This window comes from Rhipicephalus sanguineus, chromosome 7 (assembly GCF_013339695.2).
Source record: "Rhipicephalus sanguineus isolate Rsan-2018 chromosome 7, BIME_Rsan_1.4, whole genome shotgun sequence".
In the NCBI taxonomy this organism is placed as follows: domain Eukaryota; kingdom Metazoa; phylum Arthropoda; class Arachnida; order Ixodida; family Ixodidae; genus Rhipicephalus; species Rhipicephalus sanguineus.
In genome coordinates this window covers 136,950,394-136,974,803 of record NC_051182.1, presented here as the reverse complement: position 1 = coordinate 136,974,803, position 24,410 = coordinate 136,950,394, and the positions used below count along the sequence as shown (strand labels likewise).

Here is a 24,410-nt window from a genome sequence, read left to right as displayed (position 1 = left end):
GCAAATAGGCAAAGAACCCCCCAACCAATACAAACTACTTGAAATCAGCACACCCGCTGAGGAGGTAATCTTATTTCCTGTCAAACAGAGACATTCATGGTTATTTCTCGTCTTCGTCCCTTCACGCTCAAGTTTTCGATTACGCTGCCATACCAACTCGCCCAACTTTCCATCCTTTTGAGTTACGAATAGTACAGTCAAACACGGGCACTCCGAAGCCAAATATGTCGAGTTATTCGCCATGTCGAGCAGTTGTAACATTCCTTCGAATGTTACAACTGCTCGACATGGCAGTACAGAAGTTATGGCATGTTCAACATTCATGAGTGAAATCATGAGTGTGATAGTCACTCACTCGTGCATGTTCATCGTTCCATAATTCTTTATCAAATAGGTTTAGAACATTCATTGTTGTTTTACTACATACAGTCTTCATTCCAGATTATTTTGATATGCTGGCTTACTTCCTAACTCTCTCAATTTAGGGAAAATCCTGCTCCCAAAAAGGCACACGAAATGTTTTACATTTTAAGAACTACATATCACACTAGAAAAATAACTGTACATTTGAAATCGGCGTGCAAATATTCATAAATTCAGCGAGTTTAATCAGAATCTACCAAGAATTTTAAAGATTATTTAAATGCATTTACGATAAGCTTCTAAACTGCTGAAGTCTGGGCTTGTTGGTACGGTGAAACTTTCGGAGGAGTGCTGAACACGCGTCATCAGCACTTGTGCGCTGCATTTCCTCTTGCACTGTTTAGCGCTCGTCCGAAGGTCTCAACAAACCTCTCTCCGCCACTGCTACTTTGCCAAGTCGACCACATCATAACACACTCACATGCAAGACGAGAGCTCGCCGAATGCCGAGACCGCATGGTTGTGCATCGGAGACAAGCCTGTCGATTCCTGCAAAAAATTTGTCGGCAAAATTCAGCTATTTCTCAAGCTTCCATTTTTTTCACGACTGTCTACACAGTCCATAGACCATCTAAGACAGTATGTGGTGTGTAAGTTTAGAAGCTTCTGTTTGTAGACCAACCTACAGCTTCATGAACTGGCACTAAAAGCCGACTTTTGTGCTCGTGTAAAAAAACAAAGTCCCACAGTACTCAGCGATCTCCCTGGCTTCTACTTCTCGATGGAAGTTTTCTTGACTGTCCACACAATGAATAGACTATTGAAGACAGTTTACATCGTATGATTTTGCTTGAGAATCTACGTCCAATCTACGTCCCAAGTTTTAAGAGGCTTTAAGATACATTGAAAACATAGCGGGCCAACCAAATATTCAAGATTTGTTTGAATTAACTGAAAGTTTGAATTATCAGAGTTCGAATAATCGGGAGTCTACTGTACACTGGTGCTTCATGGCAAATTTTCCAACTCGCCTGATGTCTCGTTGAAACGGTGTCGCTGCACGGCGACCCCGAGTGCGAGCTGTGGCGAGACATCTTCTTGCGCTCTGGCGTCAGGGGCGGATCGTCGCCGCGCTCCGCCGCCACCGCCGCATACGAAGGCGTGGCCAGCCGGAGGCTGCCCAGGGACGTCAGCGAGCTCACGCTGGCCGTCCGGCTCGGAGCATTGTTGAAGGGCGCCACGATCTCCTTCCACTCCCGACCGCTGGCCTCCTCGAGTGTGACGCCCGTCCGCAGGCAGAGCTGGCGGTCGTTGCGTGTGATGCCCCAAACCTGACAAAAAAAAAATAAGAACCTTTCCACTACTGTGAAGACGGAAGTCAGCGAAGCTGTTACTATGGTGAGTCCGGTATATAAGGGATATTTCTATAGACCATTTCGCTGTTTACAAACAAAGCTGCTGGACGACTTCCGGTTTTGTGCGCCGGAGTAGCCGAGTAGCGTTGGCGAGGAACAAAAGCCTTAGCGAGTAACCGGCACATTTTCAACACTTTTCTCCCTGTGTCTGGCCAAATATTTTATAAAATATTTTACTGAGCTGCACACACAACATTATAAGAGTTAGTCCTTCACTTTCAGCGCCTTCTTTTTACCTGAAAGCGGAAAGAGAGTCTTTCCTTACTCTGGCACAACTTCAAAAGCATGCTTTCTGCTTCGGTGTTAGAGAGTGATAATTGAAGTGACCGGAAGTTCCTTGGGTGCAACACCTGCTGCGGCTATGGCAATCTTGAAACCGACCGAAAAGGCGAATAGTGAACTTCTATACGGGGTGTTTCAGCTAACTTGCATCTAGTATTAAAAAAAAAGCATATGCACTATGCGTGTCGAATTGGCCCAGTATCGTTCTCAGACATATGACACATGTCACAATACACTCAAACCTCCCTATAACGAACACGGATATAACGAATAACCGGTTATAATGAAGTAAATGAAGAATAGTCTTGTCATAGCTACAGTTATACAAATAAACATTTACAACGAATTTTCGGACACAACGACGTTGTTTTCGTGGCAGATGCGACTTTGTTATAATTAAGTTTGAGTGTACTTTATCTCATCTGCCAAGCTGGGTAATTAACAAAGATTACTTAATTCACTTTTTAATTAGTAACTCTAGAGAGGAATCTTCAATACAATAGTTGTAGCACTTGTTCTGAAACATAGGAATATTTCTAGGGATGGGTGAATAGTAAATTTGAGGTTCGAAGCGAATCCGAAGCGAATAGTGATTTGGTCGAATAATTTCGAATCGAATAGTTCGAATAGTACTCACCACACACTGTTAAGAAAAATTGAGCATTTTCTCCATGACCCTTGCACAATATTTTTAAGAATTGGAACTAGGTATGAGTGAATGCCACTTTTTTGGTTTGAAATAAAGTGGAGGAAACCTTGAATGGGAGGGGGGGGGTATAAAAATTTGAATAGCAGTAGGGTGCAAGTTAGAAGTGGTACAATACGTTACAAGTTAAAAATTACTATACTTAGCGCATATAAGCCCATATAACACGCTGCTAAGTTTTAAAAATATGTACACTTAACCTTGAAGTGTGGCTTCACGGCAGTGCAAATTTCCCCTGGCAGGGTGGTTTCACTGTACAGCAACCCGACACTGCAGTGAAACCACCTTTACAGGGGGTTATGTGCGGTTAAACATACATTATATTCATTCATTTCAAATACTTCGAAATTTCGAATAATACAAATTCGTATCGAAGCGAATTCGAATACTTTAACATACGTTCGAATATTCGAACCGTCCGAATATTCACCCATCCCTAAATATTTCATCTATGTTAAGATAACTGCCAATCCACCAAGCTGGGTAATTAAGAAGGATTGCTTAATTAACCTTTAGAATAGTAACTCTAATGAAAAATATTCAACAGAAACGTTGAAGAATTCGTGAACATGGGTGTCACTGGAGCTGACATTTCGACAATGGGATTGTCTTCTTTGAGGCTGCAACTGCTTACCTAAGCAGTTGCAGCTTTGAAGAAGACAAGTCTGCTTGTCGAAACATCGGCCTTATTGACACCCCATGTTCACGAATTTTTCATCTCTCCGACTTCCGTCTTACCCTGAACTTCGACCTTTCAACAGAAACGTAGCACTTGTTCAGCCACACCGTATTATTTCATCTATACTAGGATAACTGCCCTGGTTAATATTTTTTCCAGTTTCTCTTCAGGGCACGCTAAATTAAAATTAGGGGTGTGCGAATATGAAATATCATCTCGAATCGACTTTGAATCGAATAGTGCCGAATAGTGGCCAAAAATATCGAATATGGAATCGAATACAGTTGAAACCCGCAATAACGAAATCGGCGGGGAAAGCACAAAATTTCGCTCTTGCGGGAATTTCGTTGGCGCGAGAATGCGGCAGAAAAGACATGGAATTTACAAAAAGCACATTTTATTTCCAAAAAGTCAATGAGTTTGCTTTGGCGGGCCTTACCATGCAGCACTTTCATGCCTCTTGATCGGGAATCTCGTTTGCCACGGCACAAAGTTCGCCCCATGCACTGATCAGTGATGGCGGCACTGCGCTGTCACCAGTACCGTCATCAAGTGCGCCTACAGGCGAACCTTCTTCCAGCTCCGCTGGATCAGCGCGGATCAGTGCAGAATCTTGGACAGCGAGCTGCACGCAACGCCGAATTATTCGGCGATGTCCATTTTTTTCCTGCCCTTTTCCACCTCACTGATGATTGCAGCTTTATCTTACAGCGTGATGAACTTCCGCTTTTTTGTTGGAGGCGGCATCTTCGCAGGCAGCAAAATCGGACAGAGCAATCGCAGCACACAGTTCACGTTGCACCAAGCGACCAAGCAAACCCTCCACAAATGGCTCCACACACGTGACCATTTGCACGCAAAGCCGACAAAGCCAAGCACAGAGCCAAGCCAACGAACGAAACTCCATGAGGAATAGGGATTTGGCTACGTAGTCCGTGATAACGAGCAGGTGTTTCGGCAAGCCATCATCATCATCATCATTGCCGCCAGCTTTATGTTTTTTTGTAAACAATGATGGTGGCTGCTTCTCAAGTGTGCTGTAGCAATAGTTTTGCACAAATTAAGTGTAGCATGAATGCATTTCAGCAGTTTTCGAATGTAGTTAATGTTGCAACATTTCTCGTGTTTCAAAAATTTTGTTAATGAGGGATTGCGGTATGAATATATTTCATAGTCGCGAGTTACGAAATGCATTGACTCCTATGGGCGTTCGCCGGTGCTCCGAAAATATTTCGTTGCGGTGAGAATTTCGTTCCCTCGGGATTTCGTTATCGCGGGTTTCGACTGTATTGAATACAAAAGCTTTCATTAATAATTCAAAGAAAGAATGAAAAAATTAGATCTGCTCATGTCCTCGAGCACATAACACGGTGAATGACTGCTGCTGAAAGACTACAAATCGTCATGCAGAAACACCAGATGTTCCACATAACCTGGCTTCAGGCTCTCTCCCCGTGATGTTTTGGTGTTTCCTGAGGTTGACCAAATGCGCTCACTGGGCATCTCAATAGCAGGGATAGGGAGGTATCGCAAAGCAATTTTGGAGATTCCTGGATAAAGTGCAGCTGCATTCTCTTTCCAGTATTTCAAAGGATCATCCTTTCTCAGGATCAGAGGTTAATCGAAGTATGTTCAAGCCTCTTGACTACAGCTCTGTGCTCAGTGTGGTGGTTATTTTTTGGTGCTAGCAGTTCAACAGTCTCTCAAACTATTCCCTGGCCTTCTTTGCTGGGGCCATGACTAGTCGATGGCTTTGAGCATAGCTCCGGATTTTGAAACTACTTTGAAACGAAAGGCTTAGTGTAACGACGTTAGCGTGAGTTTTAGCCACCCCAACCTAACCAAGTTGCACCATTGGCCTTTGTTAAGTTTTAGATATTCGTCCTATCAAATTATTCAAAACATCGAATACTGGCTATTCGAATGTCGAATTGAATTATTCGGTTAGGTATTATTCGATTCGAATTCGAAACTCGAGTATTCGCACCCCCCTAATAAAATACAAACTTGGCAAGAGTTAGCTGAAATCCCCTGCATTATCATTATCGACTATATTGAGCGAATTAAGAGATGTACACTCAGAGATCCCAGTGTTTCTCTTGCAGATGACACGTTATCGCATCAACGACGGCCAATGGCGGTCTCAATATAAAATCCTGCTGTACATAAGAAACCCCGTTGTTTCTAAAGTACAAACATGGCATGAAGTTAATTTCTTATGCAAGAGGTCTTGACAATGAGGCAAAATTTTTCACATCATTCTGCTATGTCAGTGAAATCATGCACCTTTATGCTTATATTTAGGCCATGTCCATTATTTCGATGCAAAAACGCTGGATTAGTCGAGTTAATCGGTTCACCGAAAATTGTTGTTCTACGCGTCTTTTGTCCGCAGGCACAACAGCCATATACTTATAAGAGTATTTTCTTGGGCCAGTTGGTATCTATTCATTGTTACATTATTGTGCACCACTTAGAATACGAAGACTGAAGCACACGAAGCAGTGCGCAATAACGTAACAATGAATATAGCCACATACAGTTTTGCTGAAAAAAATAATAATGGTTGGAATCAATCGATTCATTAATGATTTGAATACACCGTTGAACCAAACAGTCTCGTTTGTTTCAACACTGCTGAGAAAAACATTTTAAATGATGTCGCGCCAACCCAATATTCGGAAATTCGAGGTTACAAAGAATACTAACCGTAACCTCAAGTATACTTCAGTTGTGAAATTTCAGAATATATTTACACTCAAATATCATTATGATGAAGTTGCGTCTGACACAAAAATAACTTTGTTATATCCAAAAATTTGTTATAAACGTATTGATGGTGGAGAAGGTGGAAATTAAACTGTTAAAGATGAAACTTATTATTGGGAGAACTTGTGCCCAGAAAATGAATTAACGCTCACTTACAAACGAGTAACACTCACAAGACAACGACAGCATCAAGAACACTTGTCGACCGTCAAATAATCTGACTGTTGACAGAACGCGTCATTTTCTATACATGAAGAATCGAAAATTCCAGCGTTATCGCTAGGGCTCGCGTTAGCTGCTGAATAAACTCAACTACCCATGCAGAGTGTGAATTTTTATCCGAAGTGTCTAAAACAGCATTGAAGTTTCCAAACATTGTGGCGGGGCCTATGCCGAGTGGTGGTAACAGTTTTTTTGTGGGTGAAGCCCGATCATGTACAATGAACAAATAAGCGTGCGTGGCAGTATATTCGCAACACTATCTATGACAAGACTACTCTTAATTTACTTCATTATGACAAATAATTTGTTATATCTGTGTTCATTATATCAAAATCTGAGTTACAGTGAATTATAAAAAGTTCCATTCGCTCGTCACATAAATGTAACGAGTGAGTGGAACTTTTATTTTTTTATGCGAGCTTTGTGGAAATGAACTTTTCGGTATGGCGTCAACTCACCTGGTCATTGGGGCCTACACTGATCATGGCCATCGTGCCAATCATCTTGACCCAGCCCGATCCCGTGACGGACGCCCGACAGCCGAGGTCGTCACACCGTATGCCCTTGCGAAACCAGACCTGAAAGAGGGACAGTCACATAAATGACATGCAGTCATAGTTAAAGGGGCCATGACACCCAATTTTCGATCATAATCTTAGTTATGTGGGTTAATCCATGTGCGCTCACAAATGATGTTACCGAGGAGGGGTAACATCATTCACTGGAGCTGGCACCCAGGCTCCAGTGAAGAGGACTGGCATGAAACTTCTTATGAAGGAAAAGACATGTTTTATTTACATATTTACAGCAGTTATTGGAAAAGAGCGCAGAGATGCAACTTCACATCAGAAAAGCACACACAAGAGAGGGCCAGTGAAGGCCACAGAGAGCTCTCAGTGCACACCCGACACGGTCCTTATATAGCAGTCCGTGCACGCGCTTCTCGTCAAAGGTTCTCGTTGGACACGCACCGCATATATAGCAGGCATGCCGACGCGCGCAGCACACTAATAGATTTTGTGGAGTCCCACGCTCTGGTGGGGTGCGGACCACGTATGGCAGGCATGCGAATGAGCGTCCCTTACAGGTCGGATCTTTGCCTTGCTGGTTATAACAAACAACCTGGTGAAATTTCAGCAGATTTGGTCAAGCACTTAATTTATCGTTAGATACTTTTATAAACATGTGAGCAGCCTGAGAGCTGGGCAACAGTGGCGCAATCATGAGCCGTGATGTAACAAGCTGCTTGTTGTGGGAGTACCTGCATTCCGGCGAACGATTTTGTTCCGCGGTCAGCTGCATGCGCAATTGAGCTATTTCAGCTTTGTTCGGCTTGGCATTGAAACTGAATGATTTACAGAGGCTGAAACTTTTGTAGTAGATAATGGCTCCACTCCATTCAGCACACGAGGTCACACACACTATGGCAAAATGGCGGCTGCCGGCGGGGTTTATAACTAGCGACTTTTAGGGCTTATTTTGCACCGAAATATTCTTTTACAGTCCATTTTTCATATATGTGCCAGCGCAACAGACTTCGATTTTTCACTGAAGACTGCAAACTGTTGGGTGACCGTGTCATGGCCCCTTTAATGACATATATGACAAGCCTGCCAAGTGAACAACTGACACAGAAAAGTCATAGTGGTAATTTTCTAGCACCATGACTGTTTGGGGGCCAACAATGGTTAGTTGGAAGCAAGCTGTCCACAGCCAAACCTTGCTGTACCAAGTTGCATCTGCCATGAAAATGGCCTTTTTATATTGGAAAATCTGTTATAAACACACTTTTGCAACACTGTATCAATAGAGTGTTTTGGTTGTCCATAAACTTTCTTGCATTAGCATCATAACAGATACCGTAGCCATAAACGTGAGAGGTCAGATAGGTAATAGTACCATCTTACGAGGCTACAATGAACCAGGCAAACCTAGAATTGTTGCGCAAACTGCATTCTACTTTTGTGCTAGTGTAAATTCACAGCAGCGGCCTAATATCGAATTACTTGACTTTTAAGCTCTTTTCCTCAAGGACACAAGGCAAAAACAAACAAACACGTCCATAACTGCAATTAACCAAAGTGTCACAAGATGTCAATACCATCGTCCGGTGACCTGGTATTCTGTAAACCCTATTCCATATACTGGAATACCGGACAAGCCAAAAACGTGTAACAGCAAGACTATTTCTTTTACTATAACCAATAATTTGTTATATCCATATTCTGTGCATTGAGGTTTGACTGTGCTGCACATACACTGAGCAATGGAACGGGTATTCACAAGCCAGAGAACTTACGCACTTCTATTTTTTCCCATCACCGAAGTTTCTTAATGGTTAGATACACTGCCCAAGGTAACCGTGACATGATACGACGTAATGTGACATTGTTTCAAGGGCACTCGGCCATCAACTTTGCAAAGCTAGCTAAGCATGTGTTCTCAATAAGCTTTGTAACACAACTTCAGAATCATGGGACAAGGCAAATGAAGTGGTGTACAGATGTTTAATTCTGCTAATTGTGCAATCGTTACAAAAAATTAACAGCTGCCAGAACCACGCTAATTTCGTATGCTTTTATTAATTTTGTGATTAACCACGGGATCGATGTTATGCAAGGCACCGTTCACAACAGACGTCTCTGTAAAAGTGGAGTTCACAATATGCATGTGTTTATCATCGTTAATATGAATTAAACTGATATGTCTGCAATTATTGTGCTTCTGGCAGTTCTTAACATGAAGCATTTTGCCGTAAATCCTAACGACATGAATGCACTGCTTCCTTTCACACTTTCTTGCAATACAAAGCTCACTGGAAAATAGATGGAACTATTCTCCCTAAGCAAGCAGCTAAACAAATCTCTAAATCATACTGCTCAACATCCATTACACTGGCAGCATACCAAGCTCTCCCAAAGAGCTTTTGTGACAAGGAAGGAATGGCACTAAAAGACTGTTATTGCTAGGAGATGTAAAGACAGCAGTGCAGGTTACAGAGAACACGCAAGTAGTCTATATGAGAGTTGAGGTTAAGAAGGACACAGTCAAAGAGCAAGCTGGTCAAATCATTACGAGTCTATTACATCATGGCTTATTAGGTGTTCGTGAAATGCCACCGCTAAAGCTAAACTTGACCCTAAATCTATGACGGGATCGAGCTGGAAGTGTCACAAAGTGACTACGAGAGCAACAAGAAAGTAATAATAATTGTTGGGGTTCGACATCCCAAAATGATGATATGGCTATGAGGGACGCCGTAGTGGAGGGCTCCGGAAGTTTCGACCACCTGGGATTCTTTAACGTGCAGCTAAATCTAAGTACACAAGCCTTTAGTATTTTTGCCTCCATCGAAAATGCAGCCACCGCCACCGGTATTCGATAACATGACCTTCGAATCAACAGTCGGGCACCATAACCAATAGACCATCGTGGCGGGCTAGTGATAAGAAAGTATGGGCATCGAGAGTGATGACTGACCGTTCCGTTTCTTCCGACAGCCCAGACCATGTTCTGTCCCACGGCCACTTGCAACAACTTCTCTTCGGTATCAGGCGCAGCCACTTCCGTCCATTCGGTTCCTGAAAATAGACCTTTTATTATTTGTTACAAAGACTGAAAGGTGGTGTCAAATGTTGTTGCCAAACTGCCCCGCAAGAATAGTTTAGGGATAGTTCAGCAAGGACACACCGCACTCCTCCAAAACAGGAAAATGGTTAAACCTCAGCTTGTCTTGCATGCGCTAATAGAAGAATAAATTCATTCATTCAACGAAGAACTTTTGCAGAACTGCTGAAGTTTTCATTTAACGACCTGTCATTAATTGGCATTAACGAAGATAAGAAGGTAAGTTGGCTGAAGCGGGTTGTGTGTCATGTACGTGGGCCCTCAGGCGCTGTCAAATGGTTTTTTAACCGCTTTTCGCCTGTGGGACCCCCAACCCTACATGGAAATAAAGATTTGATTGATTGATTGATTGATTGATTGATTGATTGATTGATTGATTGATTGATTGATTGATTGATTGATTGATTGATTGATTGATTGATTGATTGATTGATTGATTGATTGATTGATTGATTGATTGAAGCTCACCAATGTAGCTGTAGCGGGACACGCCGAGACGAACAAGTGCGTTTCCGTTCCAGGCCACTGCCCAAGTCAGGCCAGTGCGGCCAACCGAGACCTGGCTGACCTCAGAGTTTTGGGGAACCGGCACGGGAGTCCAGGACGTGCCCTCGGGACAAAGTCGCGTGACATTTTCACGGAAGAACACCTGGAAATTCAGGGGCAAGAAAGCGAGTCATATCTGCATCAGCAACGCTGTGAGCATGAGCGCATACCACTGGCACCAGTGACTAGTGATTTCTGGTGCGCATGAAAGGCTGTACCTTGCCTCTGTGCAAAAGTGCAGTTGTAACCAAGTAATCCCAGTGCACCACAAGCTAGCAGGCTTAGTCAATAAAGACCCAAAAAGTCAAGAAACACACAGGGAGGCATCACACTCTTTTGCATCAGTGTTCTAAGGGATGAAAGACACACCAACACACGTGTTCAAAGTTGTGCTGCCGAACATTCAGAACAGTAGATGAACCTAACAGACCTTGTTTTACGGTGCAAGCTGTCATGAGCACACAACAATGGCCAAATTTGGTGGCCATTGTTGTGTCTCGACCCGATTTATGATTTCGAGTTTCGCGGCGAACGGCAAATTCTGCCTCTTTGCACAAGCCATGACGACAGCGCGCCAATAAAGTTCACAGAGCACCAACAGGCAACACCACCAGCATGGACCACGCTGAATGAGGACTCGAGGAAAACAGGCAGCAGCAGGCACACAAGCATAAAGAAAGAAAAAATGGCGCTCACTTCTACCGCCTCCGCGCCTCGGAGAAAGCACGACGGCCTCTGATTGGCTGTAAGCGCTGCGAGCGGGCCTGGATCATTTCTTGCAGGGGGGTGTTCGCCCGTGCACAACCGAGTCTAAACCACTTTTTCTAGGGTGGCGCCGGCAGTTTCCCCACCACCGCGAGGGAAAGCCAACTTGCTGGGGCACTTTTGAGACACATGGAGTTTGATATATCGGTTGTCGTTGCTATTTTTGTTCGATGTAACAGTAACTTTTGCTATATATTCTCAATGTAAATTTACCGTGTTTAGAAATTGTTCGATATACGGGATAATTTGATATAAACGGGTTCGATATAGTCGGGCTCGACTGTATACAAGCGTCACGTTTGGCAGGAAACGCGTTAACAGTAGGGGTGTGCGAATATTTGAAAGTTCGAATATTTTTCTAATAGTGTTTGCTATTCGATTCGCACTGGAATTTTACTATTCAAACTTCCCAAAGACAAATACAGTCAACGTCCAATTGAAAATGACCCCTTCAAATTTTCAATATGCTTCACCTCATCACACCCCGGTATTGCGGCAAATCTGCCTTTCAAGCTCCGTTACGGTCGAAGTTTGCCAAGAGACAGTCAACGTCCGCTTAGAAGTGGTCCCTAGATTTTTCAATATGCTTCACCTCATCACACCCCGGTACTGCGGCAAAGCTGCCTTTCAAGCTCTGCTGCGGTCGCAAATGTACTAACTCAAGAAAACGCTGGTTCCAACATGGAGATGAAAGATGTGGCAGAAATATTCGAAAAATATTCGATTCGATTCGCACTCACACTTCAATATTCGAATTCGCTTCGCACCCAAAATCTTGCTATTCACACAGCTCTAGTTAACAGATATAACATTGCGTAGCAGAAGAGTGGAATCGTAGCAGGAGTCACACCCCGTGAATTACATAACAAGTGAGTGGTTTAAACCTTCCAACTGATTACAAAGGGCTCAGCCATAATTCATGATCCTCATCATCATCCACCAGAGTGGCGAAATTTGCAGCAACGCAAGTGCAAATGTTGCTTTAGAAATGCACGGTGGGTGCTTCGCTGCTTCATAAAATGCAATGATCTATTGCTTAGTGGGTACCTCGTGTTCTGCATTTGCTTCGTTGTAGCAAATAATTTGTTATATCGAGATTTGTTATGTCAAGGTTGAGCTGTAAGCTTACGATTAACCGTTTCGCTGTCACTAACGTACCAATACGTTTTCGCATTTCCCTACTGCAGTGTCACTGACGTACCAGCACGTTCTCCGTTATGCGTTCGAAAATTCGCGCCAAAGCTCAAAGCTGCCGTGTTTCTACTGGTCGCAACCTTTGTCGAATCTTTCTAAAAGCTCATATTTTCTCCCCGCACTGTGTTGGTACATATATTGAAGAGTACGGAGCGCCTGCGCCCACCCTTCTTTGCTGGGGGGTATGGTTGCTCCACGCGTGCTACTCTCTCGGGGCTGAGCAGCCATGCAGCGCACGAGCGATTACGGTCACAAGGGTGCAACTACATGTTCAAGGGTTGTTCTGCCATCTGTCGCAGGTTTCGCCTTCACCGTGTCAACATCAGATACTTATGTTGACACGGTGGGACCGTTATCCCGGAAGCGTGCACGGCGAACTGGAAATAAACGGAAGAAAGGCGATTTCTCACCCATGCTGTTTGCTTTCAACGTGTCACTTTCCAGACCGTCCGCTAGCGTAACTCTTCTACCGGATGCACAAGAATTCGATCATTTCGAGCCTCGCTGATATCCCCGAAACCAAGCCGACACAGGAGGTTCGTCACGGCCAGAAACACCTCATGGTGAAAGTGTTAAATGAGTAGCTCACCCTGCCAAGCACCGTGACAACCCACACGGCAATGTGGTCCGAGTCGCCACCCGGAATTTCCACGCCACCGATGGAAACGTCCACAACCGGTTCTTGGACGGGGTCCGAATGGATCCCCTCGATCTGCGGAGAAAGTGCGTCGTGACAGTGTCTTTCTCAAAATCTTCAATCGCTGCATTTCACATCACTCAACCAATCAAATTTTATTTTCGCCACAGACGATACATTTGTCACATGGCTCACTTACACAGGCACACATATTAGCAATTATACACAATATCATACCAAAGCGTATTGGCAGCAAGCACAGGACAAGGTTAATTAGAGAAATATGAAAGAAGCCTTTGCCTAGCAGTAGGTGCAGTCGGGCTGACAGTGATCGTGATGATGATGCAATGCCATTACTTAATGGGCATTTATAAAAGAAATTACAAATTATGTGTGTTACAATACACGTACGAGAGCTGATAGGAATCGGGAAATGGGAAACTTCTCGCCAGTGGGAATCAAACCCACGACCCTCGCATGCACACACAGAGCACTGCCAATTGTGTTTAAGACAGCCGCTGCTCCACCATCCACTTTCACGGTTGTCTATGCACGCGTATCTCTGGCAGTGTTAGCCAGCGCCACTAGTGGACATCGCAGCAAACATGGAGCATTCTTTTCACCAGATGGCGTAGCGCAGTAGGTGAGCTTCAGGAGCAGGTAGCTGACCAATGAACCCTCTGTAATCCATAGAGTTTCCTACAATATTTACTAGAAAAAACTGTCGCGCTGCGATCATTCAGTCACCATGGGAATGATGGGTAGCACATGGACTTGCCTAGTATTCACGCTTATGGCTTTGGACGCACTTGTGGCTTTGTTTATTGTTGCGTTTTGGCTTTTTTCCGAATAAAATAATGGCTCGCTGCAGACCATATGGGCTGATTTGGATCAGTCAGCCTAAAAGAGTCAAGGTGGTGAAGTTGAACTGCTGAATGTCTGCCGAGCTTCGTCTTGCGACAAAGTGGCTGCAGGCCACACAGTGCCGAAAGAAGAAGTTTAAGTAAATCCGTCATTCCCATGCTGACTAAAGAGTCATACGTTGCAGCTCCCACAGACACTAGAGCCAGATTTCCATCTAGTGTACTATCGTAAAACTCTATGTCGTACACTACTCGGAGGCGTCAAATTTGCCAGAGTCAAGGCCTTCCATTGGTCAAAGTACAAGTTACTCCAATCCAGTGGAAACAGCCTAATTCTATTACATCCCTCAACTGAAGACACAGAATTTTTTAAACACTCCACCGAGTTCAATAACGACTGGCTGAAAGAACGAAAGAACACAACGGGATGATAGACGGATGGCAAGGCTCACCTCAGCCCAGCGGTCGGTGGCGACGTAGCGGCGATATCGAATCCACTTGCGTCGCCGGACCATCGAGTTCCAGTGCTTGTCGTGGGTGTAGGTGAACGGGAAGTCCACAGAATATGTCCAGCCCTGAAACAAGTCAAAATTTTGCAAACGTGGCAATCTTGATACACACACACTAGGGCGTGTGAAGAAGATTCCAAGATGGCACTCCAAGTGCCAAAAACATGACACTACAAGCTAGAGCAGACAGAACGAGTGCTAACTTCTAACTAAAGTTTATTCTTGAAACCAGCCCATTTTTATCATTCAATAAAGAGCACAAAATCGTAGCAAGGCACATGCTCAAATCAGCAAGGCAAACAGATTCAAATTTAGTGCTTCGGCTGTCTGTTCTACCTTCGTGTGTCGGTTTTTGTGCTTCAAGTATCATTACAGAACCTCACTAATACGCTAAGTTTTCAGCTCTACTGAAAAAAATTGAGTGACAAAACTATCTGCACATTTCTCAAATGAGGACATTATACTTCAAAAAGGTAAAGAAGAATGAACTTTGTGAAAATTTTGCATGGCAGACAGTTTTAACATTCTAGTGTACTGAAATTTCTCGCTTGAAAAGTTACTTGTTTCGTCCTCCTCTAATTCTTAGTCCCGGTTACGTTTCGATGTGTGTTGAACATAGCAGGAAATTCCAAAGAATGGGCAGGTATGCGTACAGCCAAACAAAAGTACATCGTGGAATAACGTACAGCACAACACAGTTGAAAGACAGAAAGAAAAAGAGAAGGACACAAATGCTGCATCCTTCTCTACTACTGCCTGTTTTCCAACACCAGTGTCAAACGGTCACTTCTGATCAGGATTGTGTCTGATCTGGATAGAACTTCTTGATCATGATTGGCTTCTTTACGCAAGCTGCAGAAGGGAGCCAATCACTGTTGAGCAATTTCACCAGCATCGGGCTTAATCGCGATCAGCCGTGCACTGTGTGACACCGGTATAGCTGTATTGTGCTGCCGAGCTATTTTGCGATGAACATCCACTAACTAGCCCAACTTGCGATTCTGTACTGACACCAATTTTCGAAGGCGAGCTTACTCTGCCATACAAATCCGCTGTATACAGAGACGGCTCAGTGCAAGTGTGAAGCTCAGTAGATGCCGATATTTTACTGTCAACTTTAGTCAACTTTAGCATTAAGTCAACTTTAGCATGGCGCACCTACTAACATCGACACTATCGTGACGTCAGACTACAGTGTCAATTCCGGTGACATCACACTCGAGTATGGCTAGTTGTGATGACGTCGTGTACCACAACATTCAATATGGCCGCTTGTGTGTCACCAAAAACATTCAATATGGCCGCTTGTGCATTGCCAAAAACATTCGAAATGGCCGATTGTGCGTCACCAAGAACGTTCAATATGGCCGCTTGTGCGTCACAAACACAGCCATGAAGCGGAGCGGCTGCGGAAGCGTCATGACATCTTGCGCAAGCATGTGGTGAGAAGTTCATACCGCGTCGTGACGTCAAGGTACAGTGGGAACAGAAACTAGTTTTTAAAAACATGCTGTAATTACTTTTTAGGGGTGCACTCACGCTTACCAGTACTTTTCCTAGGCCATTCAGGGCTAGGCCTTTCATTTAACGCAAAAAAACCACTGCTGTAAATTTTCGCGTCAGTACCCCTTGTACACTGATCACAATTGTGCCAAACATAATTGTACAGCCCATCCATTTTGTTTCCAGTAAGGAAACACAACTGCCCTGCCTGTAATATCACATGCCCTCGCCGCACACCTCAGTTCCGAGCAGCTGGCCGTCCATGTTGTCGTCGAGGTACCAGCGTCCCTCCCACTGCCATCCTAACGACGGCAGGTGGATGTTCTCCCTGTAACGGGCCACGAGACCGTCCCTGCTGCTCCAAGAAGGCCGATCGGTTGGCAGGAGACGGGCACAGAAGCCGTCTTTAGGGTTCCAGCGCTGCAGAGGTACAATCGTAAAAACACGCTGAACTCCCCACACATTTATTCATTAAAGGGGCCCTGCAACGCTTTTTCAGCATGGTCGGAAAATGCTGGCGATCGGTAGTCGAGGCTCCTTAGAACACGCGAGCCAAACATTACAGCGCTGCACATGGCCTGGAATTTACAATTAATTCTCAAAGTCCGCTAGAAATCGTTCCCTCTTCTTTCTACAAATGATGCCATATACCCAAATGACCGTGCCATACACCCAAATTCACAGCCATTGGCTGATTTGAGCATTGTGGGCTGCATAGTTACTGTGGCCGTCGAGGGAAGCCGCTACATGCCAGCGCAAGCGCTCTCACTGAAAGTAAGCCGCGTGTCCGAAGAAAAAGAAAGAAGAAAAAAAGTGCTCCAGGTCGTGACGAGCGCGTGGCGTGACTTCTTTTCCCCAAGCCATCCCTTCCTGCTTGGCTTCCAGCATGCTCATCGGAACGAAACAAGACAGAAAGCAATTACAGCGTGCTACAAATCTCTAACTCCGCTCGTAGTTGATGGATTCTCAAAATTTTTGTGGCGGTGGATTCGTGAGGCAATAAACTTCTTTAGTGAAACCATTCGATGGTCACTTCGAAAAGTGTTGCAGGGCCCCTCTTTAAGGGTGCGCAAATATTCGAAAATTTCAGATAACAAATCGAATAGCGTTCTATTTCATTCGAGTACCAAATCGAGCAGGGCATATTAGAAATACCAAATACTTTTCGAATAATAAGCACCAATGCAAAAACCTCAAAGGAACGGAACATTGGAACAGAGAAGCATAACATTTCTTGTTTTATTTGTAGAATTGCCAAGATGCAGGAAGCCTGAGGTTTTACGGGACTATCAATGCTAGATTGATCACAAGATGAAAGCATTTTTGCTTACCAGTGTCGCTGAAGCAACAGAGTAACCAATCCACTATCTTCATCATGATATTCATGTCGATGTTGACTCATGAATATTGTTTAACATTTATATATCAGTTTTATTTGAAATCTGTTCACAAAGTTCCACATTGAATACTGTAGTCACGTCTGTATTTCAACCTGCAGCTACAAAATATTTCTAAGATTCTAGTTGTTGCTGTATGCGACGTTGCGTCAGTTTACATGATTACAGTATTTTTTATTGGTTAAACATAATCATAATGTTCTTTTGATAAAAATTGTGAATATTTATTTCAAATAAAATGTCGTGGAATTCTTCGGCTGTTTTGAAAATGGTTACATTAGCTTTCTAGAGCTGCTTTGAAAATAGTTGCCTTACTATTCGATAACTATTTGAATAGTATTCGATTGGTATTCGATTCCGTGTCATCGCTATTCGATTCGTATTCCATTCGGTTCTAAAATCCACTATTTGCACACACCTACCATTCGTCCATATGTTCATCCATCATTCCATTCAGTCATTCATCCATCTACTTATGAAAGCTTGTGAATTTCATGTTCATTTAGCAGAGCTGTCAATCTGTGAACCTTACATGAACTTTGTGAGGATACTGTGGACACGTTTCGAAAACTTTTCCTCTGAGCACCCTACATTTTGTGGCACACGATCGCACTTCATAAATGACAGCTGGCTTGACTCCATGGCTTGCAGTCAAGTTTTGCTTACAGCATCGCAGTGTAAAATGATATTACAGTACTGTAGCACCCTGTGTGCATGAATAAGAAAACCGGATACATAGAACTGCCTAGAGCTAATCTCCGATATGAGAAATCCAGTAACTTTGTCGTGGACTTAATGAAGTGAAGTAATGAATCATTTTGGATCGATAAATTGTACTCTGAGAACTCTGACATCGTTAATTTCACCATCATATGTTTATTAATAAAGGAGAAAATCAAGGTCAAAGTTTCAGTTTTAAATTTTGTGCTGAAATCTCCGCGCGTGACGTCACGCATTTCAAAGTGTATTTTTAAATGCGAAGCATTTCTTAACGAACTTCTGCGACTTTGACCGTATCTATCTATCTATCTATCTATCTATCTAGCCGCCTACGACTTTGTGCTCTCCTGGTCGCTTGGTTAATCGAATGTGCACCAAAATTGGTATGGCGTAACATGACTGTATGACGAACATAAATGACAAGTCATAACATGAAAATCATGACACGAATGTCATGTACAGCATGATTTACATGCTACGCTCATGGTGCGCTGGCGGCCGTTTCGCTAGTTTGATATACACCAAAATTGGTATCTTGTGACGTGACTGTGTGACGAACATAAATAACACGAGTTAACATGAAAATCATGACACGCATGTCATGTACAGCATGACTTACGTGCCACGCTCATGGTGCGCTGGCGGCCGTTTCGCTAGCTTGATATACACCAATATCGGTCTCTTACGACGTGACCGTGTGACGAACATAAATAACACGAGTTATCATGAAAATCATGACACGCATGTCATGTACAGCATGACTTACGTGCCACGCTCATGGGGCGCTGGCGGCCGTTTCGCTAGATTGATATGCACCGAAATTGGTATCTTGCGACGTCACCGTGCGAACATAAATAACACGAGTTATCATGAAAATCATGACACGCATGTCATGTACAGCATGACTTACGTGCCACGCTCATGGGGCGCTGGCGGCCGTTTCGCTAGCTTGATATACACCAATATTGGTCTCTTACGACGTGACCGTGTGACGAACATAAATAACACGAGATATCATGAAAATCATGACACGCATGTCATGTACAGCATGACTTACGTGCCACGCTCATGGTGCGCTGGCGGCCGTTTCGCTAGATTGATACACACCAAAATTGGTATCTTGCGACGTGACCGTGTGACGAACATAAATAACATGAGTTATCATGAAAATCATGACACGCATGTCATGTACAGCATGACTTACGTGCCACGCTCATGGTGCGCTGGCGGCCGTTTCGCTAGCTTCATATACACCAATATTGGTCTCTTACGACGTGACCGTGTGACGAACATAAATAACACGACTTATCATGAAAATCATGACACGCATGTCATGCACAGCATGACTTACGTGCCACGCTCATGGGGCGCTGGCGGCCGTTTCGCTAGCTTGATATACACCAATATTGGTCTCTTACGACGTGACCGTGTGACGAACACGAATAACACGAGTTATCATGAAAATCATGACACGCATGTCATGCACAGCATGACTTACGTGCCACGTTCATGGGGCGCTGGCGGCCGTTTCGCTAGATTGATACACACCAAAATTGGTATCTTGCGACGTGACCGTGTGACGAACATAAATAACAAGAGTTATCATGAAAATCATGACACGCATGTCATGGACAGCATGACTTACGTGCCACGCTCATGGTGCGCTGGCGGCCGTTTCGCTAGCGTGATATACACCAATATTGGTCTCTTACGACGTGACCGTGTGACGAACACGAATACCACGAATTATCATGAAAATCATGACACGCATGTCATGCACAGCATGACTTACGTGCCACGCTCATGGGGCGCTGGCGGCCGTTTCGCTAGTTTGATATACACCAAAATTGGTATCTTGCGACGTGACCGTGTGACGAACATAAATAACACGAGTTATCATGAAAATCGTGACACGCATGTCATGTACAGCATGACTTACGTGCCACGCTCATGGTGCGCTGGCGGCCGTTTCGCTAGCTTGATATACACCAATATAGGTCTCTTACGACGTGACCGTGTGACGAACACAAATAACACGAGTTATCATGAAAATCATGACACGCATGTCATGCACAGCATGACTTACGTGCCACGCTCATGGTGCGCTGGCGGCCGTTTCGCTAGCTTGATATACACCAATATTGGTCTCTTACGACGTGACCGTGTGACGAACATAAATAACACGAGTTATCATGAAAATCATGACACGCATGTCATGCACAGCATGACTTGCGTGCCACGCTCATGGGGCGCTGGCGGTCGTTTCGCTAGATTGATACACACCAAAATTGGTATCTTGCGACGTGACCGTGTGACGAACATAAATAACACGAGTTATCATGAAAATCATGACACGCATGCCATGTACAGCATGACTTACGTGCCACGCCCATGGCGCGCTGGTGGCTGTTTCGCTAGCTTGATCTACCCCGGAATTGGTCTTGCGCGACGTGACTGTGTGACGAACATAAATAATAGGAATTAACATGAAAACCATGACACGCATTTTCCTCAATGACATACAAGACGATGTATGCAGCTCTTTGCTGGCTGCTTCGCATTACATTGATTCCCACAATGCGTGGGATCTGCCGGCTTTTTCTTATTTTGGCGATATTGGCTCAACGAAATTTCCTGAAACTTGGTAAGTCTATGGCCCCTCTAGAGGAAAATGTATTTCCTTTTTACCAATTCAGAAATATGCATGACCTAGTAGATGCCGTCAAAATCTATGATGCCACAGCGTTTGGTGTGGGAATTTCAAGGTGGTGTCACCACCCGCATCTTCTTTTCGTGCATTTTTTCTCTTACTAAGCATCTTCTCACGGTAAGAGTGGTGTTTTCGGTATTTTGAAATTGTAAATTGAAATTAATAAGCGAAAAATCGTTTTTCTCATTGGTGTCCCTTTAAGCTAGTCTGCAGTAGTGGACGCGCGAAATGTGTGGACATGCCAAACCGGTCTACGGGAGGTCAACAGGCAGACCGACCTGGTTCTCATAGGTCACCTCGGCGACCCTGATGGGCACATCGCTCTGAGGCAGGTACATGTACACCTGGTGGTCACTGCCGATGCCCCAGGCGCAGTTGGGAAGCGCCGACACCCGCTTCAGGTCGACACCGGAGTAGGGCAGCTCCTGCCACCGGGATCCGGCAGTGGACAGCGTGTGCACCCGCCCCGTGCTGTCCACCGCCCACAGGTTCGTGGCCGGCATGGTGTTCTGTGATTAGACTGCACGTCCGGCCAATCACGTGCCGTCCATGCCGACACTGCGGTAATGCCGAATGGCTGCTAAGAATGCGTGCGGTAGAACTGAAAAATGAGGAAAATTGACATCAGCACAATTGAGTACAGCAGAGGTGAAAGTTGGGCAAGTTGGTGACAGTTCATCTCGACGTGTGAAGCAGTGCATGGAGACGAGACACAAAAGGAAGAAACAATTCGACAGGACCATTGCTGCACTCACAACTGTAGTCGGTTACAACCTATGAAAAAATGCCAGCTCTGCCACAGCCATTACTGTTCCTCCCACAAAGAATTTGCATTGTTGACTTCACCACACAAATGCACATTTGAGTCGCTGGTATTAGGTCGGAAACTTGATGTCCAGGTAAATTTTGTCGGGGACTCTGACATCGTTGCTCCGCTAAACGTGATGTTTTAGGTAGTAACGACAAAACCTTCTTAAAGTCTTAATATGCGTAGGTTTTAAATTAGCTGCAAAAAAAGTACTTACAGTTCGTGTGAAAACCATCTAGCACGACTGTCATTCACAGGTGAAGAGCAGGTGCGCCGCAGTTCTGTGGACAGAGCTGACATTTCTTTCTGAAGTTTGTAACCGAGTCTAGCTTATTTAAAAAAAAATAGGGTCCACACCAGCGTACCATGTGTAACAATGACTTTTACTGACACGAAGTTAAGAGTCTTTTACGCTGATCTTACAAGAAAGGAACTTCACAATCGCTCAGTACAACTGATGCATGGCTGATACAGTTTTCTACAGTCGAGTGCAGCAAGTGGCAAGGTTCTGGCTGGCGTTGCATGGGCATCGCTATTTTGCCAGTGGTTGGCCCGTGTCACTTCAGTGACACGGGCCAAGCACTGTTAGCGTCAATGGTTGACTCCCGTCACTGGGGTTTATCCAGCATCACTTACTGCCAGAGTTGGAGTCGGCAACGACAGGCCGTTGACACCAAGATGATTATTTTCTAAAAGGCAACTGACCTCCATGTCTGGCCACATTCGTGCAACGCTAGGCCCGTTTGTTTATAGAACCCTTGCGGGATGACCAGATATGATTGAACAATCCCACCCTGGTTTGGGCACAGCAAACAAACTTTGCACATAGATCACGTGGAAGTGATTCTGCCTGCAAAGTATTGCAGTGTGAAAATGTTTAGCCAAGGCTGTGAGTTATCCAATCATGTCATTCCACAAGGACACTTAGAAGACAGTGTAGTATCATGAGAGGTCAGCAATAGTCAATGAGTATGTTTGCAATTACTTCTCATCAATGATACCTTAATGTGAGTGTTCTTTTTTTCGGTTGGTTGCAAAATGTAGTTGGCGAGAAGCAAAGGAGCATCCAGATGGTTTGCAATAGGCCTCGCTTTTCTAACACCTAGAAAAAAAAATAAGGGAACAACCTCTTTTTATATCTACAGTAAGAACTGACCAACACATTTGCGATCTCCATGAAGCCCATCATCAAAATACCAAATGTGGCATATTAGGTAGGAAGACACCTGATCTGAAGAGAAATACGAGCATGTGATGAGCAACTGCCAAGAGAAAAATTAATAAATAACGCCGGCAACATTTTATAGAGCGCGCTGAGATAACGAAAGGGATGAGTGTATCATATGAGTCACGTCAACAGAAGATAAACAAGCGACATTTAGCTATCATTTACGAGCGATATTTACCTATCATTCGCGTAAAACTACAAACTCGACCGGAACCTAACGCTGCCCACTAGTTTTACGGTTCAAACTTGGTCAAAGATCTAATTTCTGCCCTCTGTTTACCGCGCCTAACCCATACCGTTAAAACGTTCACGCGTTTTCTATAGCTTCAAGGATCTCTTATTGTACAGACAGCGGCATGTACGGCATTTAGAAGGAATCTGAAAGTTCAAGTACATCACACGGGCACCAGCAATACGCTATGTGATGAGGAATAACAGCGTTCAGAACGATAGAAAATTGAGCTAGTTAATAACACCGCTTGCCTGCGATCAAAAACACGATTGTCGTCACTTCGACATGGAACAACGTTAAGAAAACAGCATCTAATTCACACCCGAATTAATCGAGTGAAGTATTCACCGTACAATTACCGCTGAAGAAGGCGGCAGCATGTTATTACTAATTAATAATGGCATGCTATTACCACTGAAGGCGGGAGCGTGCTATCTTTCACTAAACAGTCTTCGAGATCAAAATGTTCGGCGTTATATCAGCGCAAGAACTAAGGCAATCCCCTAGATAACACGGCTGTCACAAACCTTTAGCTACTCGGAACTTGTTGATCACGTCGCGAAAGTGGTGCCCGAGAGGCGTGATGTAATATAAAAAAGAAAAAACAACGCAGCGATGAGTGCAAGTGCGGATTTCGTCCACCACACGGTGCGATGCGTCGACGCAACTTGTCAAATAGCGGTGCATCGCTAGCACGTGATCTCTGAGGAACTGTACAGTTCGACAGCGCGCCTAACTTGCAAGAAAAGAATTGCACGCGACTGTGAAACTAGACCGCGAACTGATCTTACGCACCAACAACAAGATCGCAGCTTCGATCGCACGTTCCAAAGACGAACACGATTCACGAACCTGTTGATGAGCTCGTCGTGGCGTTTAGGCGCAAGAGCAGAAGAAAACGGCGTTGTCACGCGAAGAGAAACTCACCCTAAAAGTAGTAGCGCTCGCCGAAAGTTTCTGAAACGGAACGAACAGCTGTTTTGACCCGCAGTGATGCAAACGCCAAAAAACTAAACTGCAACGACTGCGTGAGAAACGCTGATGGTTGTTTCGATGGAAACGCTGCGGAAAAGACGTCACATGCTAGGCTAGCATTAAAATTGCGCTCATTACCTTTATTACATACAGTTTACAAGCTATAAGTGGATTAGGTGCGCCTGAAAGGTTCATATTTGATCAGACGAACGAAGTTTATTTCGGACTGAGAAAAATTGTTGAAACATTTTCGGTTTCGT

The 24,410-nt window shown here is 44.3% G+C and overlaps 1 protein-coding gene across 1 annotated transcript in view; it reads right to left on the bottom strand.

The window, feature by feature from the left end:
• The window catches only part of LOC119400056 (tectonin beta-propeller repeat-containing protein 1), a 75,660-nt gene extending 51,476 nt beyond the window's left edge, over positions 1–24,184 (bottom strand). The window contains exons 1-10 of the mRNA XM_037666975.2: positions 24,103–24,184; positions 21,186–21,508; positions 16,318–16,500; positions 14,521–14,643; positions 13,158–13,280; positions 10,532–10,712; positions 9,917–10,017; positions 6,895–7,014; positions 1,395–1,694; positions 845–912 (exon numbers count right to left, since the gene is read on the bottom strand). Of these exons, the coding sequence (XP_037522903.1) occupies positions 845–912; positions 1,395–1,694; positions 6,895–7,014; positions 9,917–10,017; positions 10,532–10,712; positions 13,158–13,280; positions 14,521–14,643; positions 16,318–16,500; positions 21,186–21,410 (1,424 nt within the window). The 5' untranslated portion in view covers positions 21,411–21,508; positions 24,103–24,184. The remainder of the gene's footprint in view (positions 1–844; positions 913–1,394; positions 1,695–6,894; positions 7,015–9,916; positions 10,018–10,531; positions 10,713–13,157; positions 13,281–14,520; positions 14,644–16,317; positions 16,501–21,185; positions 21,509–24,102) is intronic.
• Between the last annotated feature and the right edge of the window lie 226 nt (positions 24,185–24,410).